Raw genomic sequence first — 24,094 nt, forward strand, 5'->3', positions numbered from 1 at the left:
GAGACGATTTCCATGGGAAATCCCGCACTTTATCCCACAAAACCACTGAGACACGTTTCCCTGCGCTCCCCTTCTCTGGAAGCTTCTGTCTCATCTTCCCCATTCCAAGGAGTTGGATTAGGAGCTGATTTCCAGGGAAATCTTGCTCTTTATCCCAAACCAGCACACAGATGGGCTTCCCTTCACTCCCTTTCTCTAAAGACTTTTATCTTGTCTTTCCCATTCCAAGCAGTTGCATAAGGAGCTGATCTCCAGGGGAAATCCCGCTCTTCATCCCGGATAACCACAGCGATGCGTTTCTCAGCGCTCCACTTTTCCTTTCCGCTTTCCCATCATCTCTGCCACTCCAAGGAGCCGATTCCCGGTGGAAATCCGGGATAATCCGGGATAACCCGGGATAACCGCAGGGCCGCGCCCCGCCTCGCGGCCCTTAGCAACGCCCCACACTCCCGTTGCTACGCGGAAGCGCCGCCCTCCCCGTTTGTCCTTCCCGGCGCTCCGTCCCCCACCCGCTGCTCCCGCCCCTCCCGCCGCTTTCAACCAATCAAACACCACACGCTGCTCCTTGCCGCCAATCAGAGCGCGGCGCGGCGCCCTCGCTGGTGACGTCGCGCACCCCGCGGGCCAATGGGAGGCCGGCCCGCCCGCTGGCGCATGCGCGCAGGCCGCGGCGCGTCCCCCGCGTGCAGCCGCCGCCGCCGCCCTCATGTCGTGGCTGTTCGGGCTGAACCGCGGGGCCGCCCCGGGCGGCGGCGGGGACGCGGCACCCGGCGGCACCGGGACCGGCGCAGGCAGCGGGGCCGGCCTCTCCCTGCCGCCCGTCCCCGGTGGTGGTGGTGGCGCCGGGGACCGCCAGACGCCCAAGGACAAATGGAGCAACTTCGACCCCACGGGCCTGGAGCGCGCGGCCAAGGCGGCGCGGGAGCTGGACGCGTCCCGTGCGTGAGGGGACGGGGCGGGAGGGCGGGAAAGCTCGTCGGGGTGTGGTGGTGTGTGAAGAGGAGGTGTCAGAGCAGGGAGCGGGCTGTGCTCCGTGGGGCCCAGCCGTGGGACACGAGGAAAGGGCAGGAAGCGGTGCCCAGGGAATTGTACCGGAATATTTACTGTGCAGTGACCGAGCGCTGGGGACCGGAGAGGGTGTGGGGTGTTCTTCGCTGGGGGTATTCCAGATCAGTCCGGACACAACCCTGTGCCGTGGGATGACCCTGCTGGACCCTATGAGCCGCTTGGGGCCCTTCCAGCCGGACCCATTCAGTGACAATACCTCTGCCGGCTCCCACCTGACCAGCCTCGGGTTCCTGCCCTGCCCTGCTGGGGCACCAGGATCAGCATTCCCAGTCACGGACCTCTGAGTGCTTCCTACAGGGCTCGTGAGGGGAGAGGGAGGCACCAGAACATCGTAAAATCACAGACTTCCAGAATGGTTTGGGTTGGAAAGTACATTAAAGCCCGTTCAGTGCCAACCCCTGCTGTGAGCAGGGACACCTTCCACTATCCCAGGTTTCTCCAAACCCCATCCAGCCTGGCCTTGCTTGGAGCTTTTCCACAGGTGTGCTGAGAAGTTTCATAATCATTTATGCCCGGGAGGGTTAAATGTGCCAGTGCAGAGCTGTGCTCCAGGAGCAGCTGGAGCAGGGTGGATTGAACAGTCTGAGCATCTTCTTTGCTGAGGAAAGACCTCTCACTGTCCATAATCTCTTCCCACTCTCCAGGCCATGCAAAAGATGCTCTGAGCCTTGCCCAGATGCAGGAGCAGACCTTGCAGCTGGAGCAGCAAACCAAACTGAAGGTGTGTCAGAATTCCTCACGTTGGAGCTCCCCAGGCAGCTGCCAGGTTTGGGAGGGACAGAAGCTGAAATCTCTCCTCTGCAGAGGATGTTAAATTTTCCTGTCTGTTCAGCTTCAGCAAACAGCAGTTGTTTGCCTTTAGGGAAAAAAAGTAATTCTGAAAGGTGAAGTACCAGCTAGTTTGGCCTGTTCTGGCACATATTTTGTGGCTTTGATTAAAACTTGCATGTGCTGAGTGGTTTTGTAACTCCTGGAGTATCACTGCTGTTTTGGGGGAATGACAGGGGTTTTCTGTGGGAACTGTAAAATAGATGGGTAAAGGATTTCTGTCTCTCATAAAGGAATTCAAGGGTTTTTTGGGTGTTGGTTGGTTTGTTGTTAAAACAGGATTAAATTGTGTTTAATCCTGAAATGGTTAATTATGATATTTCTTACAATTATATTTTAGATCATATTTTAGCTTTCTTGTGTCAGTGGTCCTCTTTTAAGGATACCACTCTGATGACAGAGGGATCTCTTGGAATATAATTGTCAGTAGCATTTCTCTACAGGATGATCCATTAATTTGTGATAATTAAATTATCCGATTATCTCACCAGGAGTACGAGGCTGCCATAGAACAACTGAAGAATGAGCAGATCCGGGTACAAGCAGAAGAGAGAAGGAAAACACTCAATGAAGAAACAAAACAGCATCAAGCAGTAAGGGAATGAGGGGGAAGCCAAGTGAGGGGAGACCTTGTTTGTATCTTCCCTTATGGAAAAGGCAATGATGCATTAATTATCCCTTTTTGGGGTGAGGGGGTCAGCCAGAGGCGTGGGGATGTTCACAGGCTGAGCTCCTGTTCTGTCCTGGGTTTGTAATGTTGAACTGGATTTGTAGTTACAGCTCTGCCCTCTTGTTTTGTTCCCAAGTGTTTGAGCATCCAAAGGAACTGGTGGTAGCAGTTTCTCTCGTTCTGAGTTTTTGGGGATTTTCCTAAAGGGCTTTTCAGGGAAGTGTTGACGAATACTGGCTTAGCAAATGTTTGTGTAGGCCTGAACAGTGAAATGGCTCTGAAGCTGTTTGGATTTCAGTCTTAAGTAGCTTGGAACCCTATTTCTTCTGAGTTAAACAGGAAAAAGTATCTTAAGAGGAGAAGTGATGCAAATCTGAGGGTCTCTTGTGAGCAGTGTTGGTGCTTCCTGGTTTGTTTTACCATGAGCCACTGGCATGGCAATAACCCTGAAACAGGGAAAATGAAGGCTGGCCTTTATGGTAATAGCTCAGATATGGGGGCTTCTTACTCTGAGAGCACAGGAGACGAGGAGATTGATTAATTCTAATTAATCAATTAGAAAATCAATCCAAAAGCTTGGGAAGTTTGTTAGAACCGCTTGTTTGGCACGTGGTGCTTTTACCCTGGCAGAGTTTGGACTTTGAGCAGGGCTGGCCTAGGAAGCAGCTGCACACTCAGCTGCTCTCAGGGGTTGGCTCTTCACCTCCTGCAGCTCACAGGGCATCATTTGAAGTCAAAGAAAACTCAATCCTGGCTTATTCCATGATATTTTACAGTTGCTGTGGAGGAAACTCCCAAATTGTTCTGCTGTCTCTGTATTTGGAATAGAGAATGATGTCACCCCTGGTACAGAGTCCTCCCTGCTGGTGGATCCTCAGCCCACTTCCAGTTCAGTGGAGATGACCTGGCTTTCTTTGGAGTTGCAGTGGAAAACTGATGAGAGGAATTAACGAGGAACAAATAAATCTTTATTAAAACCAGAGCCCATCAGCATATCCTGACAGTTCTATTGCTTGCAGTCACCAGTCCAGATAAGGTGGTTTAGAACATGAAAACCTTGGTTTTGCCTATGAAGTCTCCTTTTCTGGGCTAAGAAACACTTGTTCTACATTTTAATATCTATGATACCTTAAAATGAAGTCAGACTGTAGAGATTTCTCAGCACACAGGAGTTTTTGAGGATATTTTGCCCTGTTCATATTCAAACCCAGGATTATTTTTTGTTTGTATGGATTTTCCCATTTTATTTGGTTTTTTCCTCCTGAACAATCCAAACCTCCTTCCCCTCAGGACCAGGTTGTTTTTTAACTGCCTGATCTCTGTATTCTTAGTTCTGTTTTCTTTTTTGAAGAGAGCCCAGTACCAGGACAAACTGGCACGGCAGCGCTACGACGAGCAGATGCGACAGCAGGTAGGGTGGATTCCTGCTCTGATCCAGCTGGGAACGGGCTAGGAGCCTTCTTAAATCAAAGAGATGCTCTGGAGCCATGCCCTGCCCTGCTGGCCAGGTGGCTGGTGCTGGGCACAGTTGCTTTCATCTCTGTTATCTGCTCAGCATCAGCAGTGCTGGCCTGGCACATCAAGGGCCGGGCATTAGGACAAACCAGCAGCTTGGAATTAGGAGGATGGAGAGGAAAATGGAGATGGGGAGGATGGAGAGGAGATGGGGAGAGGAAAATGCAATTCAACCTGAGCCACCAGCTTCTTGAAAACATTGGTAGCACTTAAGTTCCCACTTGATGGAGTTGTTACAACATCACCATAACCTTCTGCTGTCATCTCTCTCCCTGCAGCAACTTGCTAATGAGGAAAATCTGAGGAAGCAGGAGGAATCTGTGCAGAAGCAGGAGGCCATGAGGCGTGGTGAGTGTTCTGTTCAGCTGCTGAGGGTGTGAGGGCACATGGAGTCCTTGAGCTGATCTTTGTGTCCATACTGTGCTTGATGTCAGAGTGGCAAGAACAGGTCAATCCCAGCTGTGCTAAAATTACCAATTGCTCCCAAGGTTAGCTTTAGAAAGGGCTGCACTCCTAAATGTCTGCCCTGTTATTCTTGGATTTCCTGATGAACTGTCAGCATCTCCTGACAGAATAACTGAAATTCTGATTTTACACTGGGACAACCTAAAATAGAACCAGTTTTGAGGAGGGGAGAGAAACAGAACAGCTTCTGGGAGGAGTGCTTGAATCTGTGTCACCTCCCATCCATTCAGTTTCCTGTAGGAAACAAAGCTGTAGTGTGAAACTCGCTTAGTTTCTTTCTGGTGTTGGGAATTGCCAGAATTCCTGGGTTTGCAGAGCTCCTGTGGGGTACAAGTCTTAGAAATGTTAAGGCAATTTGCGTTTGACTAAATTGGGTTGGAAGGCCTGTTCTGAGCACAGATTTGGACAGCTGTGCTGCCATCCAGTGAGGGAAGTGTAGCCTGAATAAAACAGCCCAGTGGTGAAACCCTGTAGGATTGGGTGATTTTACCCCTGGATTTCTCATTCATTCTCCTTTCACACAATTCTGTGTTTGAAGTCACAGAGCTTCCAAAATCTATTTGAGATCGGCAACTCCGTTTTGCTCCTCTCCCTTACGAGTGGTGCACAGCGCCTTCCCCGGCATTCTCCTGCTCCCTGGCATTGAGCCACCCAAAAACCTGACCTCTCTGGTGTTTTTTTTTATCCAAGCTACCGTGGAGAGGGAGATGGAGCTGCGGCACAAGAACGAGATGCTGCGGGTGGAGGCGGAGGCGCGGGCGCGCGCCAAGGCGGAGCGGGAGAACGCCGACATCATCCGCGAGCAGATCCGCCTCAAGGCCGCCGAGCACCGCCAGACCGTGCTCGAGTCCCTCAAGTAGGTGCAGGGCAGGGCCTGAGCTGCTCCAGGTGTGTCCCAGCATGAGGGAGAACCTGGGGTTTATCCCTCTGAGAGGAATTTCAGCTGGGTGCTTTTCCAGGTGTGTCCCAGCATTTGGGAGAACCTGGGGTTTATCCCTCTGAGAGGAATTTCGGCCTGGTGCTTCTCCAGGTGTGTCCCAGCATGAGGGAGAACCTGGGGTTTATTCAGGAATTTCAGCCTGGTGCTTTTCCAGGTGTGTCCCAGCATGAGGGAGAACCTGGGGTTTATTCAGGAATTTCAGCCTGGTGCTTTTCCAGGTGTGTCCCAGCATGAGGGAGAACCTGGGGTTTATTCAGGAATTTCAGCCTGGTGCTTCTCCAAGTGTGCCCCAGCATGAGGGAGAGCCTGGGGTTTATTCAGGAATTTCAGCCTGGTGCTTTTCCAGGTGTGTCCCAGCATGAGGGAGAACCTGGGGTTTATCCCTCTGAGAGGAATTTCAGCTGGGTGCTTTTCCAGGTGTGTCCCAGCATGAGGGAGAGCCTGGGGTTTATTCCTCTGAGAGGAATTTCAGCTGGGTGCTTTTCCAGGTGTGTCCCAGCATTTGGGAGAGCCTGGGGTTTATTCCTCTGAGGAATTTCAGCCTGATGCTTCTCTAAGTGTGTCCCAGCATGAGGGAGAACCTGGGGTTTATTCAGGAATTTCAGCCTGGTGCTTTTCCAGGTGTGTCCCAGCATTTGGGAGAGCCTGGGGTTTATTCTCTGAGGAATTTCAGCCTGGTGCTTCTCCAAGTGTGCCCCAGCATGTGGGAGAGCCTGGGGTTTATTCTCTGAGGAAATTCAGTATTGTGCTCCCTCGTGCTCCCAAAAATGGGAATTACCTTAGCAGGAACTCTGTCACTTGTCTCTCTACACTGTCACCTGAATGGCAACCAGGGATATTTATAGTGATACAATTTTTCTCACAGATTATTTCAAGCCTTGTCCTCTAATCCTGCAACTCAGGAGCTCTGAAAACCCCTCAGTTTTTTCAGTTCCCCTCAGTTCTTTCAGAACATGCACCACAAAGGTTTAAAGCAGTTTGGCTCCACAGGGGTGGGTATTTATGTTTGGAATTGGTTAATTTTAGGTCCTTTGAGTTTTTGAACAAAAGAAAAGCTTTAGAATTAAATACCTTCAGTTCAGCACAAATAATATATTAAAGGAATAAATTGATACCATCTTAAGGCCAGATGCTTTTCTGGACTTAATCCCAGCTCAGGTGTAGGCATCAGATGATTATAAATGTATTTTCCATGCTTGTTCATGTTCCAGTTCTGAGGTGAGCCCTTAGCTTTGACTGGTTCTGAAGAAGATTAACAGCTTTATTACAATCTGAAAGTGTGTCTTTAAAATTTACCAGTTCAGTCTTTGAAATCCCTTTCTCTCCTGCTTTCCTTGCTGTTTGCTTCCCACAGGACAGCAGGGATGCTCTTTGGGGAAGGATTCCGTGCTTTTGTAACAGACTGGGATAAAGTCACGGCCACGGTAAGGTTGGGATATCTGTCAGTAACTTCCAGATAAGCCTGTCTGTAAATGTGTGTGAAACTCCTGATTATGCCACAGCTTTCTATCTAATTTTGATGTAGCCTAGAGAGCACTTAGAGAACTTAATAAATTGATTAAAAGCCAGACCAGCATCTTTTCATGGGACACAAGAGCATGGCAGTGGATTCTTGTGGACATAAGATTTTTTTCTCAGTGTACTACTAACAACAAAACTGCAGTGAAAATCGACTTTTGGTAGCATGGCTGGTTAAAATGGAAATTTTGCTTTAAATCAGTCACCACCATCTGCTCCACCCTCTGATTTTATACACACACAGGCTGATACAAAACATCCTCTGCCTGAGAGCACTGGGGAGAACAAGACAAGCTTTTAGTGGATCCTTTTGTCATCTGTACCTGGGGTGTCTGCAGCATTCAGAGCCTTTTGTAGATCTGTGCTCGGTGCTTTTAGCTTGACCCAGATACCAGTTTTCCTGCATTATGGTCATTTTTGCTTCTGACATGCTCTTGTCTTGTGAATTTGGGACATCCAGCTTAAAAAAAAAAAAGAAAAAGGTAAGTCTATTTTTGGAAAGGGGGTGGCACAGCTGGAACTCATCTTTCTGTTGCTTTGAAAATTTGGAAATTACTATAGGGTAAGAACCAGTCAGTTATTTTAGGGTTCCTCTAAATGAGGCCTGAATTTTCAGCTCTGTCTGTTCTAAGGGCTGCTCTTTCCCTACCTCTTCCCATCCAAGCAGAACCCCAAAGGTTCTGCTTCAAGCCTTTTGGTTTCATTGTGGTTTTAGTGGAATTCACTTTGTTCATGGACCAGAGATCCATTCCTTTGCTTGATACTTCGTGCCAAATAGGTAGGCACTGTAATCAGACTGATTTTTAGAGTTGACAGCTGGGTTCTTGTTTGAGACAGAAGTGTCAGTTTTAAAGCTCTGTTCCTCTGTATCTTGTGACATGAACATCAGTGAAGTCCAGAAGTCTGAGGTAGTTACATCAGCTCCATCCAGGCAGAAGTAACTTTGCTCAGTACTGGATGGTGTAAGAGAGCATGAGATCATGGCACTGTTTTTAGAGGGAGGCTGCTAAAATGGTGAAACCTGTTCTGTGTTCTGTATCTGAGCTGAATTAGGTGTGGAGATCCCTCCCTCTTTGCATCCTGGGTCTCACAGTTCTGATCCCTTCGTGTTTCCACCCAGAGCAGAAGTGATGTCACACATTTCAGCAGAGTGAGAGCGAACAGATGGTGCCTCATGGTTTATTGAACAGTGCCATCCTTGTTGTCCTTGAGGCTTTTGACCCTGATCTGTGCTTGCAGGAGAAGTCAGCTTATTTTAAAAGCAATTGCTGCAGTTTGCTCTTCTCTCTGATATAAATTATTGGCATCAGCTCTAAGCTGACTCCTAAGTCTGGAGTCTTTCTGCTTCACTGGCAAATCGATGGGGATGTCTCATTTTCTGGGGTTTCTGGAAGAACAGCCCAGTGAAGGATGGTAATTCCCATGGTGGTTTTGGCTTTGTTGCTCCTCTGGAGTACCTGATTCCCTGTTGTGTTGGGGCTGGCAGGGCTGTCACCTTCAGCAGATATTCCCTTTTTGTTCCCCACCGTGCACTGCCTTGGTGGCAGCCATAATTCAGCTGGTTTATCTTGGCATCTTAAATTCAGCTTTTGTTTCCTGGTGTGGAGAGGGGCATTCTGGCAGACAGCACCTGGCTGGTGTGGCTGTTTTATCTTCATCACTCAATTTACTTGAAAATCTGGAAAGCCCCACACATTTTGGGCAGGATATACTTTTGGATTCAGGACTAAATGCTTCACTTGTGCTTCCTCTGCCTTTTGCTGTGCAAGAGCAGTCAGTGAACAGAGAGCGTGAGACCTTGACTGTCTGAACAGGGATAAAACACCTTACCAAAAATAAACCCCTCCTGGTCAGCATTTGTCCTGAATCTTAATTCCCCACCACAGGGCATGCTGCACACAACAGCACTGCCTTGCCAAGTGTTTTTCCTAATCTTTCTCCCTTTTCTTTGCAGGTGGCAGGCCTGACCCTGCTGGCAGTGGGGGTTTATTCTGCCAAAAATGCCACGGCAGTAGCAGGGCGCTACATAGAGGCACGTCTGGGCAAACCCTCCCTGGTGAGGGAAACCTCCCGGATCACTGTGCTGGAGGCTCTGAAACACCCTATCAAGGTAAAAATTCAGCTTTGTTTTTGTGTTGCTCTCAGCCATGAGGGTGCAAAACTCAGGCTGGGACTGTCAGTGGGTCTGAATAAACAGAATATTAGAGGTGGCATAAGGTGGGCTGAGCTCATTGGCATTCTGTAAGATGTTCTAGTCCAAGTGAGTTGTCAAAACGGGGTTGTTTTCTACCTGTGAGTAATTGAATTTGTCCTCTCAAGGTTGGTAAACGTCTCACCAGCAAGGCTCAGGATGCCCTTGAAGGAGTTGTTCTCAGTGTGAGTACTCTGTTTTCCTGTCTTGGGCTGTGAAGGATGACTTTAGAATCTAAATCAGAGCTGCTGGTTCCTTAAACTCGCTTCTAAAGCTGTAATTCCAGCAGTTTTGGAGACATAGCACCCTTGGGACCCTGAGACCATAAATAAGCTCCTGTGTTCAGTGTGACATGCATTAAGCAGCCCGTTCACCTTTTTTCCTCTGTGAAAAGCAGCTGGAAGTCTTAATTCAGTCCTTGCTCTGGCGCAGTTTCTCTCTGTAGTCAGCATGTTAAGATTCAGAACTCCACTTGTGCCATCTGAAGTTAAGGATTACTGAACCTAGACCTGCTTCTGGGCCAAAAAAATCCAAGTACTGTGTGCATTTGCCCACCTTGGGATTGGTTCTTAACTTGCTAATTAGTGCTGCTTCTGTATATTTGCTTCTGAATTTGATTGCTGGATATCAGGCAAATTTAAGAGCTGCTCAAAGCTGCTGAGAGAAAATGCTCCTGCAGGAATAGCTCTCTCCCAGTATCCCCAAATGCAGTAGTAATATAAATACGAGTTTATGACTTGAGAAGGCATTAGCACTGCAAAGAGTTGCTTGTGTTTTGATACATCCCTGCCAGAGCATCCGTTAGGAAGTGAATATTTAGGTGTTATCTGTTCCTAGAGTAGTCACTGCACTGCTTCCTGCACTGCTGCTTTTTCTTATGAAAGCATTGTAGCCAAGTGGACAGAAAATCGAGTAAATCCTCACATAGGACAGGAAATGACCCTGGTGTGGAGTCATGAGCAGCTGAAGTTAAGACCTAAAAGCTTGAGCCTGGAGTGCTGCCTCCTTCCTGCAGGTACTGATCTGGGAACCTGGTAGGTGCAGCTCTTTTGGTACTTTCTGCTCCTTAAATTTAACTCTTTTCTTGCAGCCCCAGCTGGAAGCACGTGTGAGAGACATTGCCATAGCAACAAGGAACACAAAAAAGAACAAAAGCTTGTACAGGAATATTCTGATGTATGGTCCCCCTGGCACTGGAAAAACTCTCTTTGCCAAGGTAAAACCCTGCCAAGATTCTGCCAACCTGCGTGTTGCAAAGTGATCTGAGAATTCCAGGGCCTGAGAAGCCTCCCTGGTCTGAAATCTACTGCTGGAGTGTTGCATAAACATTGTGATCCTGTGTCTCTGTTGGGAAGGGAGGAAAGGGCAGCCTGCCTGCTTCAGCTCTGGGTTAGTGCAGCCACTTGGATTCTAGTGCTGAGTGCAGGCAGAAGAGCCTTTCCATCTGGGAAAGGCCCTTGGCAGCTGGGATTTGTGGGAATCACAGCAGCAGCCACTTCCTATCCACCTCTGTTGGTTTTATGCCCTCGTCTAAATCGGTCTTTTCTGCTGTTCACAGTCCCAGAGCAGAGACAGGAATGGCTCCATGTGCAGAGGCACTGCCAGGATGATTTTTACCTGGATTTGAATCAGAATTTGATTTTTTTTTTCCCCTTGTTCTTTAGTGCTTGTCCACAAGACCTAAGGTTTCATAAACTTCTTAACAGTGGCAGATTTGACACTGTGATGCAAGTTCAAATTTTTTTCCCCTCTATCAATACTTGATACCCCTATTCCAGAGTTTTTCTGACAGTATGACACCTAGTTTGGATTTCTAAAGCCAATAGAGATGGACAGAAATGGGAAAAATAAACAATACACAAGTTAAAATTGCCACTAAGCGAGTAAAGAAGATAAAGAAGACAATACCTCCCCTCTGCAAATAACCACACTGACAGGACTAAACTGCTTTGATTCCCTCTTCATCTTCCATGGCCTTGCAAGTGAAAAAAAAGTGTTTAATTTGCTGGTTTTTGTTCCCTTCCAGAAATTAGCTGTGCACTCGGGCATGGATTATGCCATCATGACAGGAGGGGACGTGGCTCCCATGGGCAGGGAAGGGGTCACAGCCATGCACAAACTCTTCGACTGGGCCAACACCAGTAGGAGAGGGTAAGTTGAGCTTCCCTGGATCCTGAATTTGGGTTCTTGCTCAAAAAAACCCTCACCACAACGAGGTAGTTCAGCCCCCCAGTCGCTGTTATTGAGTGAGGTAACACTGAGCAAACACAGCATCTCCTAAAGTTCTCCTAGAATGGGTGAATCCTTGTTAATTAGTAATATTTAAAAAGCTGGAAACCTTTGCTTTTCTGTTCTCTCAAACCCTTTTTACACCAGACTTTTCCAGATCAGTCATAACTTGATTGCCTGATCCTCACCGAGCAGGAGGAGAGTTCCTGCCCACTTGAAAGCTGGGGCAAGTTTCCTTCAGGGTGATGAATGTTCTGACAGTAATTCGAGGATTTAGCACAAATTAGATGTTCACACTCTGATATTATGTTCCCTGTTGCAACTGCTCAGATTCTAAACACTGATAGGATTTAGATCCAGCTTCTTGTTTTCTTTTGAGTCTCAAGCAGGAGTGAATTACAAGAAATAAAAGAGGACAAGGAGGAGACAGATACTATAGGCATTGACATCAGGTGGAAAAATCACAAACTGTTGTGCTTTTTTAGTAGCCTTTAAAAGCAAATTTTTATCTGCAGAGAAGCCTCGTGTTGAGGCTGAATCCTGGCTCCCTGATTTTGTAGGAATATGTGGTTAATTTGCTCATTCCAATAGGAATGGATTTTTGCAGTGCAGAGGTGGCTGAGGAGCTTGTCCAGCCAGGATGTTAAAATTCAATATTGAACTTTCAGGGAGCATCACTTTGGGTTTTGTGCTGGTTTGATCTCAGATCTGTAAATGTGGCTGCCCAGTGATTTATGTGTTCTCTGATTGCTCGAGATGGACATTATCTTGCAGTGTCTGTTTTAATCCTTGCTTCATTCATCACCTCAGTGTTCCTATTTCCCCTGACAAAGGAAAAAAAAAGCAGATAAATGTCCTAAGGATTTAAATTTTTTAGGCTTCTCCTACCCTGAGCTATAGAAGGGAAGGTGTTAGAATTTAAGTGAGCTTAGTATTTAAGTGAGAACTTGGAAGAGATGTGAGGATACTCAGCTGGATGGAATTCTTTGACAGCACTGCCTGGGTCTGAATTTCTCTGCCCTGATAAAAATTTCTGTGCATTGCAGCTTCATACACTTCCTGATCAAAGCTTACATGTGTCCATATCCAATATTCTCACCTCCTGCAGCACTGAAGTCTTTAAGCAGATTTAATTCTGAATATCCACCAGTGTCAGCTGTTAGTGTTGCCTTTATTAGCTGAAATTATGACAGCAGACACTTCTCTGCAGAGAATATTTGAGGGAAGCTGGGGCTGAGTGGAAGATGTTAACAGGCCTGAAATTCCCTGGAAGAAAGCTGGGTTTGAAGCTAGGCAAGGAGGTAATACAAGCTGTGACAGCTTTATGAGCAACCTGCTTTTGTTATTGATAAACATCTTTACAGGCTCAATCTCTTGGGAAGAGCACTGCCCTTAGGTTAGAAGTGAATTTATTTTGGTGAATAATTCATGGACTTTATTAATTTACTTCTCCACAGGTAGTAAAACCATTACATTCGTGCTGCTGTGGTTTGGAAAAGAAAAACCTCACAAAATAACAAAGCAGGCTGAGGAGATGACTGTGGTTTGGGCTTTTCAGGGTGGCATAAGGAAGAAACATGGCAGGGAGGTGTCATTGTCACCAAGATTTCTGTATTGTGCCCTTGCACACATCTCACTGAAGAGGAGGGAATGCTAAAATAGGACTCTCAGACTTCTAAATTTCAAAATCAGGTCTAAATTTCAAATACCTCCTGCAGCTTGGCAGTAACATCCAGCACTGCCAGCCACAAACTACAAACTGTGCCTATGAAAACTCCCATGCAGATTTAAAAATCCTGAGGAGTTTAAGGTCTCGTGCCTTAGCCTTGCTTCAGTCTGCTTGAAACAGAACTCCAGAGGCCTGGGGGCAGATTTATGGCCTGAGGTGTCTGGAATGAATCCATTTCTCAGCTGCTGGGCTGAGCCAGGTGCACGCCACGGACAGGTTGCTGCAGCTTAGCTGAGAAACGCTGCCTGAGGAAATGAGTCTGCTTGGGCAATCCTTTGGGTGCTGCCAGCTGTGGGTGCCTGGCAGTGGGGCAGGAGGATCCTGGAGCCAGCTGAGCCTCACTTACCTGTGTCCTGTTACTGTGTAGTGCTTTCCTTTTGCAGCCTCCTGCTGTTCGTGGACGAAGCGGACGCGTTCCTGAGGAAAAGGGCGACAGTAAGTGCTTGGTGTGTGTCTGTCCCTGCTCCTGCTGCAGTGCCAGCCAGCAGCCTCCTGCACTCTGATTATCTGGCTTCAATGGGCAAGAGATGGAAGCTGGCAGGTGCCTCAGTGCTCACCTGATTCGCTGGTGCAGAGAGAAGAAATCAGCGTTTTGTAGAATGGAACGAGCATCTCGAGCCTGAGAATTCCTCCCTGCACGAGATGGGTAGCACAGTCTTGATGGGGAGGTTGCAGCAGGAGAGTAGGAAGGAAGGAGCCATATATTGAAGGTTGTTCATGCTGGTGCCCTGCAGGGTTTGAAGTTTGTCCCCACAGATATTTATCTTTGAAGGTTTTCATTACAAAACTGCTTTTTGCTACGTTAACGAAGTTTCAGCAGCGTCTTCCCCTGCACAAATAATTTGTGTTTCCAAAGTCAGTCACCACATTGTACATTCAGTCTGGACCTGCTCCTTGAACCCCAGTGGTGTATTTAAAGAGCTCTGCAGAAGGTTACTTTGAATGTGTGAGTGAATCCTTTGCTGTGGCTTATTCTCCTCTAAGTATCACACTGGACTTCAGCTAAAATAGTGCTCAGCAGGCAAAGCCACCTGGGCCAATGGCCAGAGCCTGGGGTTTGAAACCAACCAAATCACTGGGTGAGTGTGGATGAATCTGTAATCTCTCTCCTGGAAGTTTAATTCCTAACCTTTTGCCTGGGTATAGAAATTGATTTTTTTTCCCCAAGGTATTACAGTGCTTTGGGTTCTGCTGGAGTGCAAGTGCTTGACAATAACAGAATTCCCTTTGTCCATAATGCTGCTTAAGGCTGTGACCTGTCTGCAGCCCCCAGCAGCTGACCCTCCTCTGGATTTCATCTTTGCAGGAGAAAATCAGTGAGGACCTCAGAGCAACTTTAAATGCATTTCTGCACAGAACAGGGCAGCACAGCAACAAGTGAGTATCCAGTTACAGCAGTTGATATTTCCCTGGATTGAGGAAAGTCTTTAGGGGTATCTGGTGTAGAAATGGAAGTTGGAAATGATCTGTGCTGCTGAGGGATTGAAAAAAATCTGCAGAGAATATCCCCCTTTCAGTTCATGTGCTGAATGTAGCTTGGTCCTCCTTCAACTTTTCCTGGCACTTCAAATCAGAACAGTAGGAAATTTTTTTTCCATAAACTGGGGTGGTATTTGGACATCTTGAGTGTCTTTATGTTTATATTTTATATAAGTTGTATGTATGTTTATATGTAAGTTGCTGTTTATACAAGGAGTATGGGGCCTGGGAAATCACTGCCACAGAAGAGAACTCAGAGTTCCTCCAGGCTGGGTGCTTCATGTTCCCTGGAAAAACACTTCAGTGATGCTTGCTGGAGCTGCTCTTCCTCTCCAGTGACCTCTTCCCATCTTGTGCTTGCGTGGGCAGGAACTTTGAGGCAGATGAGTTTCCATCTGACTCCGTTTCTTTCCATCTCACTCCATGTGGGAGCCCAGAGCTGTTCCCTCCTGGCTGATGGCAGGGCTGAGGTGACAGAGGTGTGTGTGGGAATGTCACTGTCCCCCCACCCCTGCTCACTTTGTCACACAGCTGGGAACTCCCTGCACAGCACTGCTCAGTTCAGCCAAAGCCATTTCCTGGCTGTCCTAATAGAGAGGTGACCTTTCCTCCACCTTTCTCAAATAATATTTGATTTTTTGGTGTGAACTTTACTTAGTTGTTAAAACTTCTCCTTTCACTATTGAGCCAACAAGAAAAGTTGTCTCTGGCTTTATGTGGGAAGGGGAGGTTTTTAGTGATGAACTCGCCTTAGTGAGGCTGGAATGAAAGACTTTCCATAATAACCTCATGACACTGAAATAAGTATCCTGGAAGGTCACTGTTCCAGGACATTTTCTGTCCTTGGGGTCTCCTGAACTTGTCAGAGCCAATGCAGCTCTCACTGATAGTTGCTTGTGTGTAGCTTCTGTGTCACAGAGGTGCCTGGGAAGAGGTGTTTTTCTAAAATAAAGAAGTTGCTAGAAAGCAAGGTGTTGAGCCTGCAAGAACCTTGGTTTTTGCCTTTGGGAGGACAGCAAATCTCTCCTGAAATGATACATGGAGTTGCTGTATAAAGCTGTGTTGAGTATAATTATTATTACTAAATGATATTTGCAAGAATAAACACAATAAATATTTGAACTGCAAACCAGGGACAGGCAGGGGATGATTCTTTCTTTCCCCTGATGCTAAATTGCCTTAGCAGAACTCTGGGGGTGTTTTTTGGGTGCTGGGGATGCTCTGGCTCCCCTCAGAACAGCTGAGCTCTCTGTTGGAATGAGCTCTCAGTTGAATTCAGCCCTGATTTCAACTGTGAGCCATTCGAGGACACTGAACATGCCCTGGTGATTCATGCACTGCTTTTCACTTCTGAGCAGCCTTATTGCTGCTCTGGGCAAGGAGGAGTCCTGCATCCATGAGTGGGAGCTCCCTGGAATCGGTGTAATGGGGCATGTAAATGGGGCTGCTTTGGTGAGACCCTGAGGAGAGCTCTTCCTTCAGCAGGGAATTGTCACCAGGATTGGGAATTGCTGCCTTCAACTTCCCAAATTCACCTTGTAGGATAGCTGGCTGGCTGAATATCAGGCTGCATGTCAATCCTTAATCCAGGCTTGTGCTTTTGCAAGTCCTTGTTGGTAGAAAAGCCACGGTCTTGTCTTGGCCAAGTTATCTCCAGAAATGACAGCAGAGAACGCGGCCCCTTGTAGCCAATGATTCAACCAGACAGCAAAGAACATCAATATTCCAATAGCTGTGCTTAAAAGCCCATTTCAAATTATTAGGCACTATTAAACTGCTAACATCAATTAAAGCATTAAAGTATTGGCACAGGGAAGAAGCAGCATTACAAAGCAATTGAAAAAAAAAGGGTTTCCAGCTCCAAAATGCAGCAGGACCTGGAGCAGCACATCTGTACCCTGGAGCAGAGCTTGGTCTGCACACATCAGACTCTTCTAAATAGCCCAAAACACACATTGTAGTGTGGTGCTTGAGATGCTGTTAAAGCTGTTCCTAAAGAATCCAGGGTTTTGTTTTTTTTCAGGTGATGAAACATCTTCAATCCCAACCACGGCAGCTCCTGATGTTCAGACTTAGTTCATTGATTTTTATTTTCGTGGCTTTGTCAGTCTTTCCTTTTTGTTTTGTTGTTTTGTTTTTTTTTTTCCCTCTGATTCCAGGTTTATGCTTGTTTTAGCAAGCAACCAGCCTGAGCAGTTTGACTGGGCCATCAATGACAGGATAGATGAGATGGTGAACTTCGACCTGCCCCAGCTGGAGGAGCGCGAGCGGCTCGTCAGGATGTATTTTGACCGGCACGTCCTGAAGCCAGCCACGGAGGGCAAACAGTGAGTACCCCTCACAACTCTCCCACCTTGGAGAATTCTCTTTCTTCTGTTGCTTTTCCTCATCCCCTTTCCTGTGCATTCTGTCTGTAAACCCACTTTAAACAAGCAGCACAAGAGTTGGAGAGACGCCTCTCGTCGTCTCGATGCCACGCCATCCCAGATTTTTGTGCCGTGCTTTGTTGTGCCCTTAAAATTCAGGAGGCAGTAATTCAAGCAGGAAACTGTAGGAGCTCTGTGCTGTGGCTACATGTCAACCAAAAGATTCTTCTGCCTTCCAGGAGGTTGAAGCTGGCCCAGTTTGATTATGGCAAGAAGTGCTCGGAGATTGCCAGGCTGACCGAGGGCATGTCTGGCCGGGAGATCTCCCAGCTTGCTGTGGCATGGCAGGTGAGTGGGGCTTTTCTCCTTCCTTCCTTTTCCCTTCCTGCAAGGTTTGAGGGTTTGATTTTGAAGTCTCAAATCATCTCTCCCTGTGCAAGTTTCGTTTGTCCATAGGGTGGTACCAGAACGCTGCTGGCTCTGGGGTGGGTGTTGCAATATCAGCGTAATTCCTCATCCCATAAATAGGAACAGTTTTGATAATCCCTAATGGGAAATCCCTTATGGAATTTAAGTAAAGCAGGTGAGTTTGGAGTGAATTTGGGCAGTCCATGCTGGCCACACTCATGGTCCAGCTCAAGAAGCTCAGCAGAAGAGATGCCTGATGTTGTTGCCCTCATTAGAGCACTAAACCATCCTCCTTCCCTCCTTTGCTCTGAACACATCTTTAGTGCAACTTGAGCTATTAAAGAAACAAAACTGACTGGAAATGGAGCTGAAAAAAAGTAGTTATTTCTTCCATACATAAAAATAAGAAACGCAGACACTGGAGTGCAATTATTCACATGCTGAGCAAGCTTTAGTGGGTTTTTTCTTAAAATCAGGTTTTCACCTTGTTTTGTCACAGCTGCCAGTTTCTTACTGGATTGTGTATTTCCATAAACTAACCTAGAAACATCAGTTGAAGGAGTGTGCTCCAGTCTGTTTGTCATGTAACCTACTCATGTCAGCCTCCTTTCAGGGATTGTACAAACAAAGTGGCTTTTTGTTTAGGTCTTAAAATTTTAATTTAGTTTAGCAGCTCACAAACATCTTACAAAGTTTGTGTATTTCATTCCTCCTCCTACTGGTTTTCCACCTTTTAAGGGACAGAAATATTTATCTTTTCTAATTTAAATTAATTTTAATTGCAGTGGTCATGAGCTGAGGTCCAATCTGAGTGCTGTTAGTTCTCATTTTATTCTTTGGTGGCACACAGCAGGTTAATCTCCCTGTATAATCTTTGTGATATTGAATCATATTTCAAAATGTGTGCTGTCATCTGCCCCACGTATGTGAAAGGCTTTGCTGCCAACTATTTCCTGTAATAAAAAGTTGTGATAAATGATCCTTTGCTTTTTTATCACCCCTTATCAGCAAGTTTGTCATTACTCCCCAGGAATGACCTCAGCTTTTATCATTTATCCTTTAAGTGCTGGTGAAGGAAGGGAAAGCTGGGGGGTGACTAATTCCCTGACAGCTTTTTAAAATGTACCTCGTGGTGCCAGCACTATTAACAAGGGTTTGATGTAAAATTGCAGCAGGAAATTGTGCTCCTCTCTGCTCTCATGAAACACTCAAAGGGCTTAAAAAAAGCCGTGCAGGAGAGGGTGGGCAGAAATATCTGAGTTGGTTTGATGTAGTGAGAAACTTCATCTGTGGCAAAATCAAAGTTAAATCAAAGGGACCTCATTTCTTTTTGGTCAGGAAGGGGAGTGTGATGTGTCAAGGGTCAGTGTCCAGCCCAGGGACTGGACATGTGGACATGAGGGCATCCAGGATGGAATAAGAATTGCCCTGGGAGCTGCCTGCCAGAGCTGTTGATGCTCTGTGGGTTCTTTTGCAGTCACTGGGTTGAGGGATTTGGAGCTGTGACCGACTGGAGCTGCTGTTCCTGCCAGCTCTGGCCACTGGCCTTGGCAGGATGTGCCCCCCCTGCCTTTGGGTTTGCCTGTGTGAAGCCCCTCAGTGGGTGTGGGGAAAAGCCCCTCTCCAGGCAGGTGTTTTTTACTCAACCCCAGTGATCTCCTGGGTGCTGTTGGTATTTTAGGCCCTGGGTTAGCACTGAGGGCTCGTTGTAGGTGCCTTTGTAGCTGCTCCAGTGCTCTGGACTATCAGGGAAGGTTTAAGGCTGCACTTATCAAGCCTTTCTGGCAGTGTTTCCCTGCCTCAAATTCCTGCCTTCCTGCTCTCCGTCCCGTGGGTGCTGGTGCACCCCTGTGGAGGGCTGTGCTCTGAACTGGGTCAGGGAGCTGAGCAGAGTTAAAAATAGCTTGGCAAGACAAGTTAACTGCATAGCTACAGTGTTCAGAGTAGGTAGGGGCTGGAGGAACCAGGAACTGACTCCAAAAAATCCTTATCAGGCTTCCCTCAGCTGGATGCAGCAGCTGTAGGGTGCTTATGTACCACAGACACTCTGTATTTCTTATTTCTTGTATCAATAGATCATTTTTGGTCTTTTAATTACCTTTTGATTCAAGGTGCTGCCTGCCAAAGGTGGGAAATAATCCAATTACAGAATATCCTGAGTTGGGAAAAACCCACAAGGATCATCCAAGTCCAGCTCTGGGCCCTGCAGGGGTCAAACCCCAAAATCCCACCCCGTGCTGATGTGAGCAGCCCCTTTCTGGATGCACACCTGAGCTTTAATCCTGGACACAGGAAGGTGGTTTTGCCTGATGGAGTTTGGAGATTCTTGGGCTTGCCTGGGATCATCTTCCCTTCCAGAACTGGATCCCAGAGATGGTTTGGGGAAAGGGCAAATTCTGAAGCTTTAGGAGGTGAAAGCATCACAACCCCTCAGCTCTTCCCAGGAGTGTCCTGGGCCAGCAGCAGTGGCCACTCTGTCCTTGCAGTCAGTTCCCATGAGGATGCTTTGGGATTCTTTTGCCAATAATGCCTTTAAAACCCCATCTCAGTTAAACTGAGCAGTAGCTGCAGCTTTCACAGGCTCAGTTTTCCACCATAAGCTGGGTTTGGGATGGATTGGCTGTCATTTACGTGGAGTTCCAGCCCTCTGCTGTTTCAGTCTGGCTCAGTGTGTCCTGAATTTACTAACAGAAAAAAAATAAGGTGCAGAAAAGCAAAGAGTGTAACCTCTAGCACTGGGAAAAATATTGCTGTCTGGCACAGCTAATGGTGTGCGTGCTAGAAATCCATTTTAATCTCTTCTGCAGGAGCCTGAGCATTCCTTTTTGTCCTTGTGCCTTTTCCATTGTCCCTTTATGGCTCTAGCATGGACTAGATGCATTTTCACCTTAAAACTTCCCTTCAGCTCTGTTTACAGTCGTGTGCAGACTTCCCAGCACTGTACTCAAACCTGCTGATGTGCTTTAGATAAAATGTCAAAAGCAAAAAGCAACCTTTCACTATTCCAAGCTGTAATCTTGGAAAATTGTTTTGGCAGCACTTCAGGAGAATTCCCAGGAGTTTTATGTCCCAGTGTGAGCCTCCTGTCATTTCCTTGCCTTTTATGCCACTGACATAAATGCCTTTTTTTTTTTTGCTCCCTGAACCTTGTTTATATTTTAAAAATAGCTGTTGTATTTTTGGGGGTGAGGGGATTTTTTTTCATCAGGCTGTTTTCATTATCAATGGGATTCAGAGGATACAGCTGAGTCTGGCCAGGTTAAAACAAACCACAAGTCTTGGCTGAAATGAAACATGAGGTCATCTGGGCTGGACTTGTCATCTGTTCCATGCTTCTACATCCCCACCAAACACTTCATTTCACAATTGGGTTTGAGGGAGAAAACAGGAATTTGCTGCGCTGGAGAAAATGGGTTAAAATCTGTCCATGCAGGAGGCAGAGGTATGAATATAAATGAAGCTTGGTACCATTTTTGTGTGTGTGCAAGCTACTCCCAGAAGGGGCAGCTGCTTCTCCCATTTGCTTTCTTGACAGCGAGGGCCTAAGGCTTTCTAAAAATAGAAAGTCATTGAGAAAATCAACAGAGCGTGAACTGCACAGCTTTGCAGGAGGTTCCACACTGGGCTGGATGGGCTGTGCAGGGGCAGGGAGGAGGGGAGGTGAAGCATCCTTCCTCTCTGAGCTCTGGAAGCACAAGAATGCATCCCAGGAAAGCACTTTGTCCATTTTTGAAACACCCCACGGGAGTCCTGCAATAATAAAAAAATAAATGGAAAGGGGGGTGAGTCAGGTCTGAACAAAACCTTTCCACTGTGCCCCTTTTGCAGAGGGGACAGGAGGGGTGGGAGAGGTGCTGTGTGAATATTTGGCAGGTTGTGGAAGCAGTGCCTCTCTCCTGGTGCTTGTGGAAGTGGCAGCCTCGGTGCTGAGGATCCTGCTCAGGCAGCGAGAGCAGCACTGGTGCCTTTGTGCACAGAGAATTCTCTGTTCACAGCCCTGCTCCTTGCTGCACTCCCTCCCTGAGGCCAGTGTTTGCTCCTGGTTTTAAGTAGGAGCATCAGCCTGGCTTAGCAGTGCTGACTGGAGGAAGGATTGCAACGGGTTTGCACAGGGAAAGGATTTGATGCTGCTTGCTGGAAAAACCAGCACCTGCCAGCTCTGGGGGTTGTGCACTGAAACCTTTTGTGATCTAACCAGCTCCCCCCAAAAAAAAGGGCTGGAAAGTAGGTTAGAGGAGCCTGAAAACTAGCCTGGGTAACCTTTTGCTCATTTCTGGAAATAATTATTCCTCCTGCAGTGAGGTAGCACTGCTGTAATAGGCAGCTGTAACCCCCAGCACTGTGGTGGTGGCAGTGCAACAGCTCAGCCTGGGCTTTGTCTTCTGCCCCATGGCCATCCCTGGGCAGCAGGGGTGTAAAAGGGTCACAGCTGAGTTTGTTTCTGTGGTGCTTTTGCTGTCAGACTCGTTTCTTGCTGTAACTGATGTTTTGCACCGTCAATAACTGATGGAGCCTCAGCATCACGCTGCAGCCTGTCATGAAATCCAAGTTAACATTCCTCACTGGGACAGGAGACAGAAGGGTTGGCATGGGCCAGCCTAGGCTGTGGTGGCTCTGTGGGTGTGGACAGAAGTTTGGGGCTGTCTGGGACAGGCAGGGTGGCTGTGGGGAGCTGCAGGGGTCCCACCCCTCATCCCGAGCTCCCTCATTCCCCACCCGCAGCGGGAACGCGGCGCGGAGCCGCTCTCGGGAGCACTTGCAGAGGGAGGAACCAGATTTAGAAATCTGCAGCTTGGGGGCTGCTCTGTTACCTTGGAGATGGGTGCAGCTGACAGCACAAGCATCCTTCCCTTCCTCGGAGGGACCGGCTGTGCTGGCATCTGCACCACGGCCGGGCTGCGGTGCCAGCTGTCCTGCGTGCCCCCTGCACGAGGGACAGCCCCTCTGCTGAGGCCCTCACCGGCCTCTTCCTCCTGTGGGCTGTTGGACAAGGATGGCAGGAGTTCCCAGCCCTCTCTCCAAGGAGCTGTGGTCACGTTTGTGCAGCCTCTCACAGCTCCAGGATCAAGTGTTTGCCAGGCGGAGCTGGAGAGACGGGAGTTGGGGTGTGAATGGAGCGGGGAGGGACAGGGAAGGTCCTGTGGGCATTTGAGTGCAGGGTGGGAGCTGACACAGCACAGAAGTGGTGCAGGGGAGATTCCTAAGGGAATGCACGAGGAGAGCAGGATCAGTGTGTGTTAAACATCATTTTAGAGACACCTCATTGCCCATATTCCCCCCAGCACTGGCATTCGTTCTGCTCTGCAAGTGTTTGAACAATTTTCTGTCGCCTTGGATGGAGTCATTCCATCACCACCCTGCACCCACCTCTCTTCACCTTATTGGCTTCACACGTGCAGCTCTTTTAGAGCAGGAGAGGAAATTTAAACAATCCAAGCATGGGGCCTTTTCTTCTGAAAACAAAGGCTTTGATTCCCAGGAAATCCAGAGGTTGGTGACTGCTCCGGGTGCCACTTGGAACGGGACTGGGTGCTGTGGGGGAAATCGTGCATGGAGAAGAGAACAACAGAGGGAGAGCAGTCTGAAACCTCCCCTGATCCTGGGAATTGCCATCCCTGAGCTGTCTGACGTGCCCTTGTCCCCACAGGCAGCAGCCTACGCCTCGGAGGACGGGGTGCTCACCGAGGCCATGATCGACGCCCGCGTGGCCGACGCGGTGCAGCAGCACCGGCAGAAGATGGAGTGGCTGAAAACAGAAGGTGCTGAAGCAAACAAAGGGACTGACAGGAACCCCCTGCTGCCTTTCCCCAAGGGGACACCGGTGTGAGAAGCCTGCAGGCTTTGTGTGAGGACAAGGGCCTGGGAGAAAGCTGGGAGGGTCTTCTGGGTGAAGGTTTGGTGGAGTCAGATGTGGAGAGCAGCGTGGCCCTTGGTGCCAGGGAGGGGCTGCTGCCTCAGGCTGCCTTGGCTCTCGTGGTTTTTAAGCTGCACCAGAAAAACAAAATGGTTTAAATAAGGCAGAAGCAACGGAATTAAAGGACCCCTTGCTGAAACACCACTGGCTGTGTTGGTCTCTGTGGCCTGTCCTGTTGGAGAGGCACAAACCCCAAATCCTTCTGAGCCGTTTCACATTTCTGCAGTGTCCCACAACAGGGGCCTGGGGGAACCCAGGGCCTTGTCCAAGCCTGACACTCCCATACATTTAAATTTGTAGGGTTTGTGCTCCAGCAGAGGCATTTCTCACCGTTTTCTCCCCAGATCCTGCCCTGCCCTTGCTCACATCTCTGGATGGTATCTCTTGAGTTGCCCTTCAGAGGCTCAGAGTAGATTTTTCTTACAAAAGTGGATTTGGGGGGATTGACTTGGAGTCAACACAGGTGGTCTGAGAGCAGCCCCACACACTTTTTTGCCAAGTAAACCACTTTTCTCCTTGAAGAGGTGAGTTTGGGGCACACAGATCCAGCATGGTCTGAAGAGAGAGATGAGTGGGGCTTGTTTGCTCCCACTGCTGCCATCAAGCTGCTCTTGCAACGCCAGTTTTCTGCTGCTTTTCTGGAACAGCTGAGAAAATGTGCCATTGTCAAGCCCTGAACACGAGTCTGTCTTGACAAGATGACATTTGTTCTTCTGTGCATGTGAGAGACAGGTTAGAAAATCTGATTTTTTTTTTCTGCGTTTGAACTGGATT

General features: G+C 47.9%; 1 protein-coding gene across 1 annotated transcript; it reads left to right on the forward strand.

The window, feature by feature from the left end:
* Positions 1-669: 669 nt before the first annotated feature.
* ATAD3A (ATPase family AAA domain containing 3A) lies at positions 670-23,464 on the forward strand. Its single transcript, XM_082295612.1, has 16 exons — positions 670-938; positions 1,713-1,789; positions 2,388-2,489; positions 3,918-3,977; positions 4,360-4,429; positions 5,237-5,402; positions 6,841-6,910; positions 8,959-9,114; positions 9,324-9,380; positions 10,286-10,411; positions 11,222-11,346; positions 13,537-13,588; positions 14,460-14,530; positions 16,792-16,959; positions 17,238-17,346; positions 23,054-23,464. The coding sequence occupies exons 1-16, from the start codon at positions 707-709 to the stop codon at positions 23,231-23,233; spliced, it is 1,821 nt and encodes a 606-aa protein (XP_082151738.1). The 5' UTR covers positions 670-706; the 3' UTR covers positions 23,234-23,464.
* The last annotated feature ends 630 nt before the right edge of the window (positions 23,465-24,094 follow it).

Source organism: Coloeus monedula (genome assembly GCF_965178545.1).
Source record: "Coloeus monedula genome assembly, chromosome: 22".
NCBI classification, from domain to species: domain Eukaryota; kingdom Metazoa; phylum Chordata; class Aves; order Passeriformes; family Corvidae; genus Coloeus; species Coloeus monedula.

Bases quoted from the DNA above. Each gene is read 5' to 3' on its own strand.
- ATAD3A (XM_082295612.1), top strand. From the start codon at position 707: ATGTCGTGGCTGTTCGGGCTGAACCGCGGGGCCGCCCCGGGCGGCGGC. The intron at 3,978-4,359 runs GTAGGGTGGATT...CTCTCCCTGCAG, and splicing joins ACGAGCAGATGCGACAGCAG to CAACTTGCTAATGAGGAAAA. The intron at 17,347-23,053 runs GTGAGTGGGGCT...TTGTCCCCACAG, and splicing joins AGCTTGCTGTGGCATGGCAG to GCAGCAGCCTACGCCTCGGA.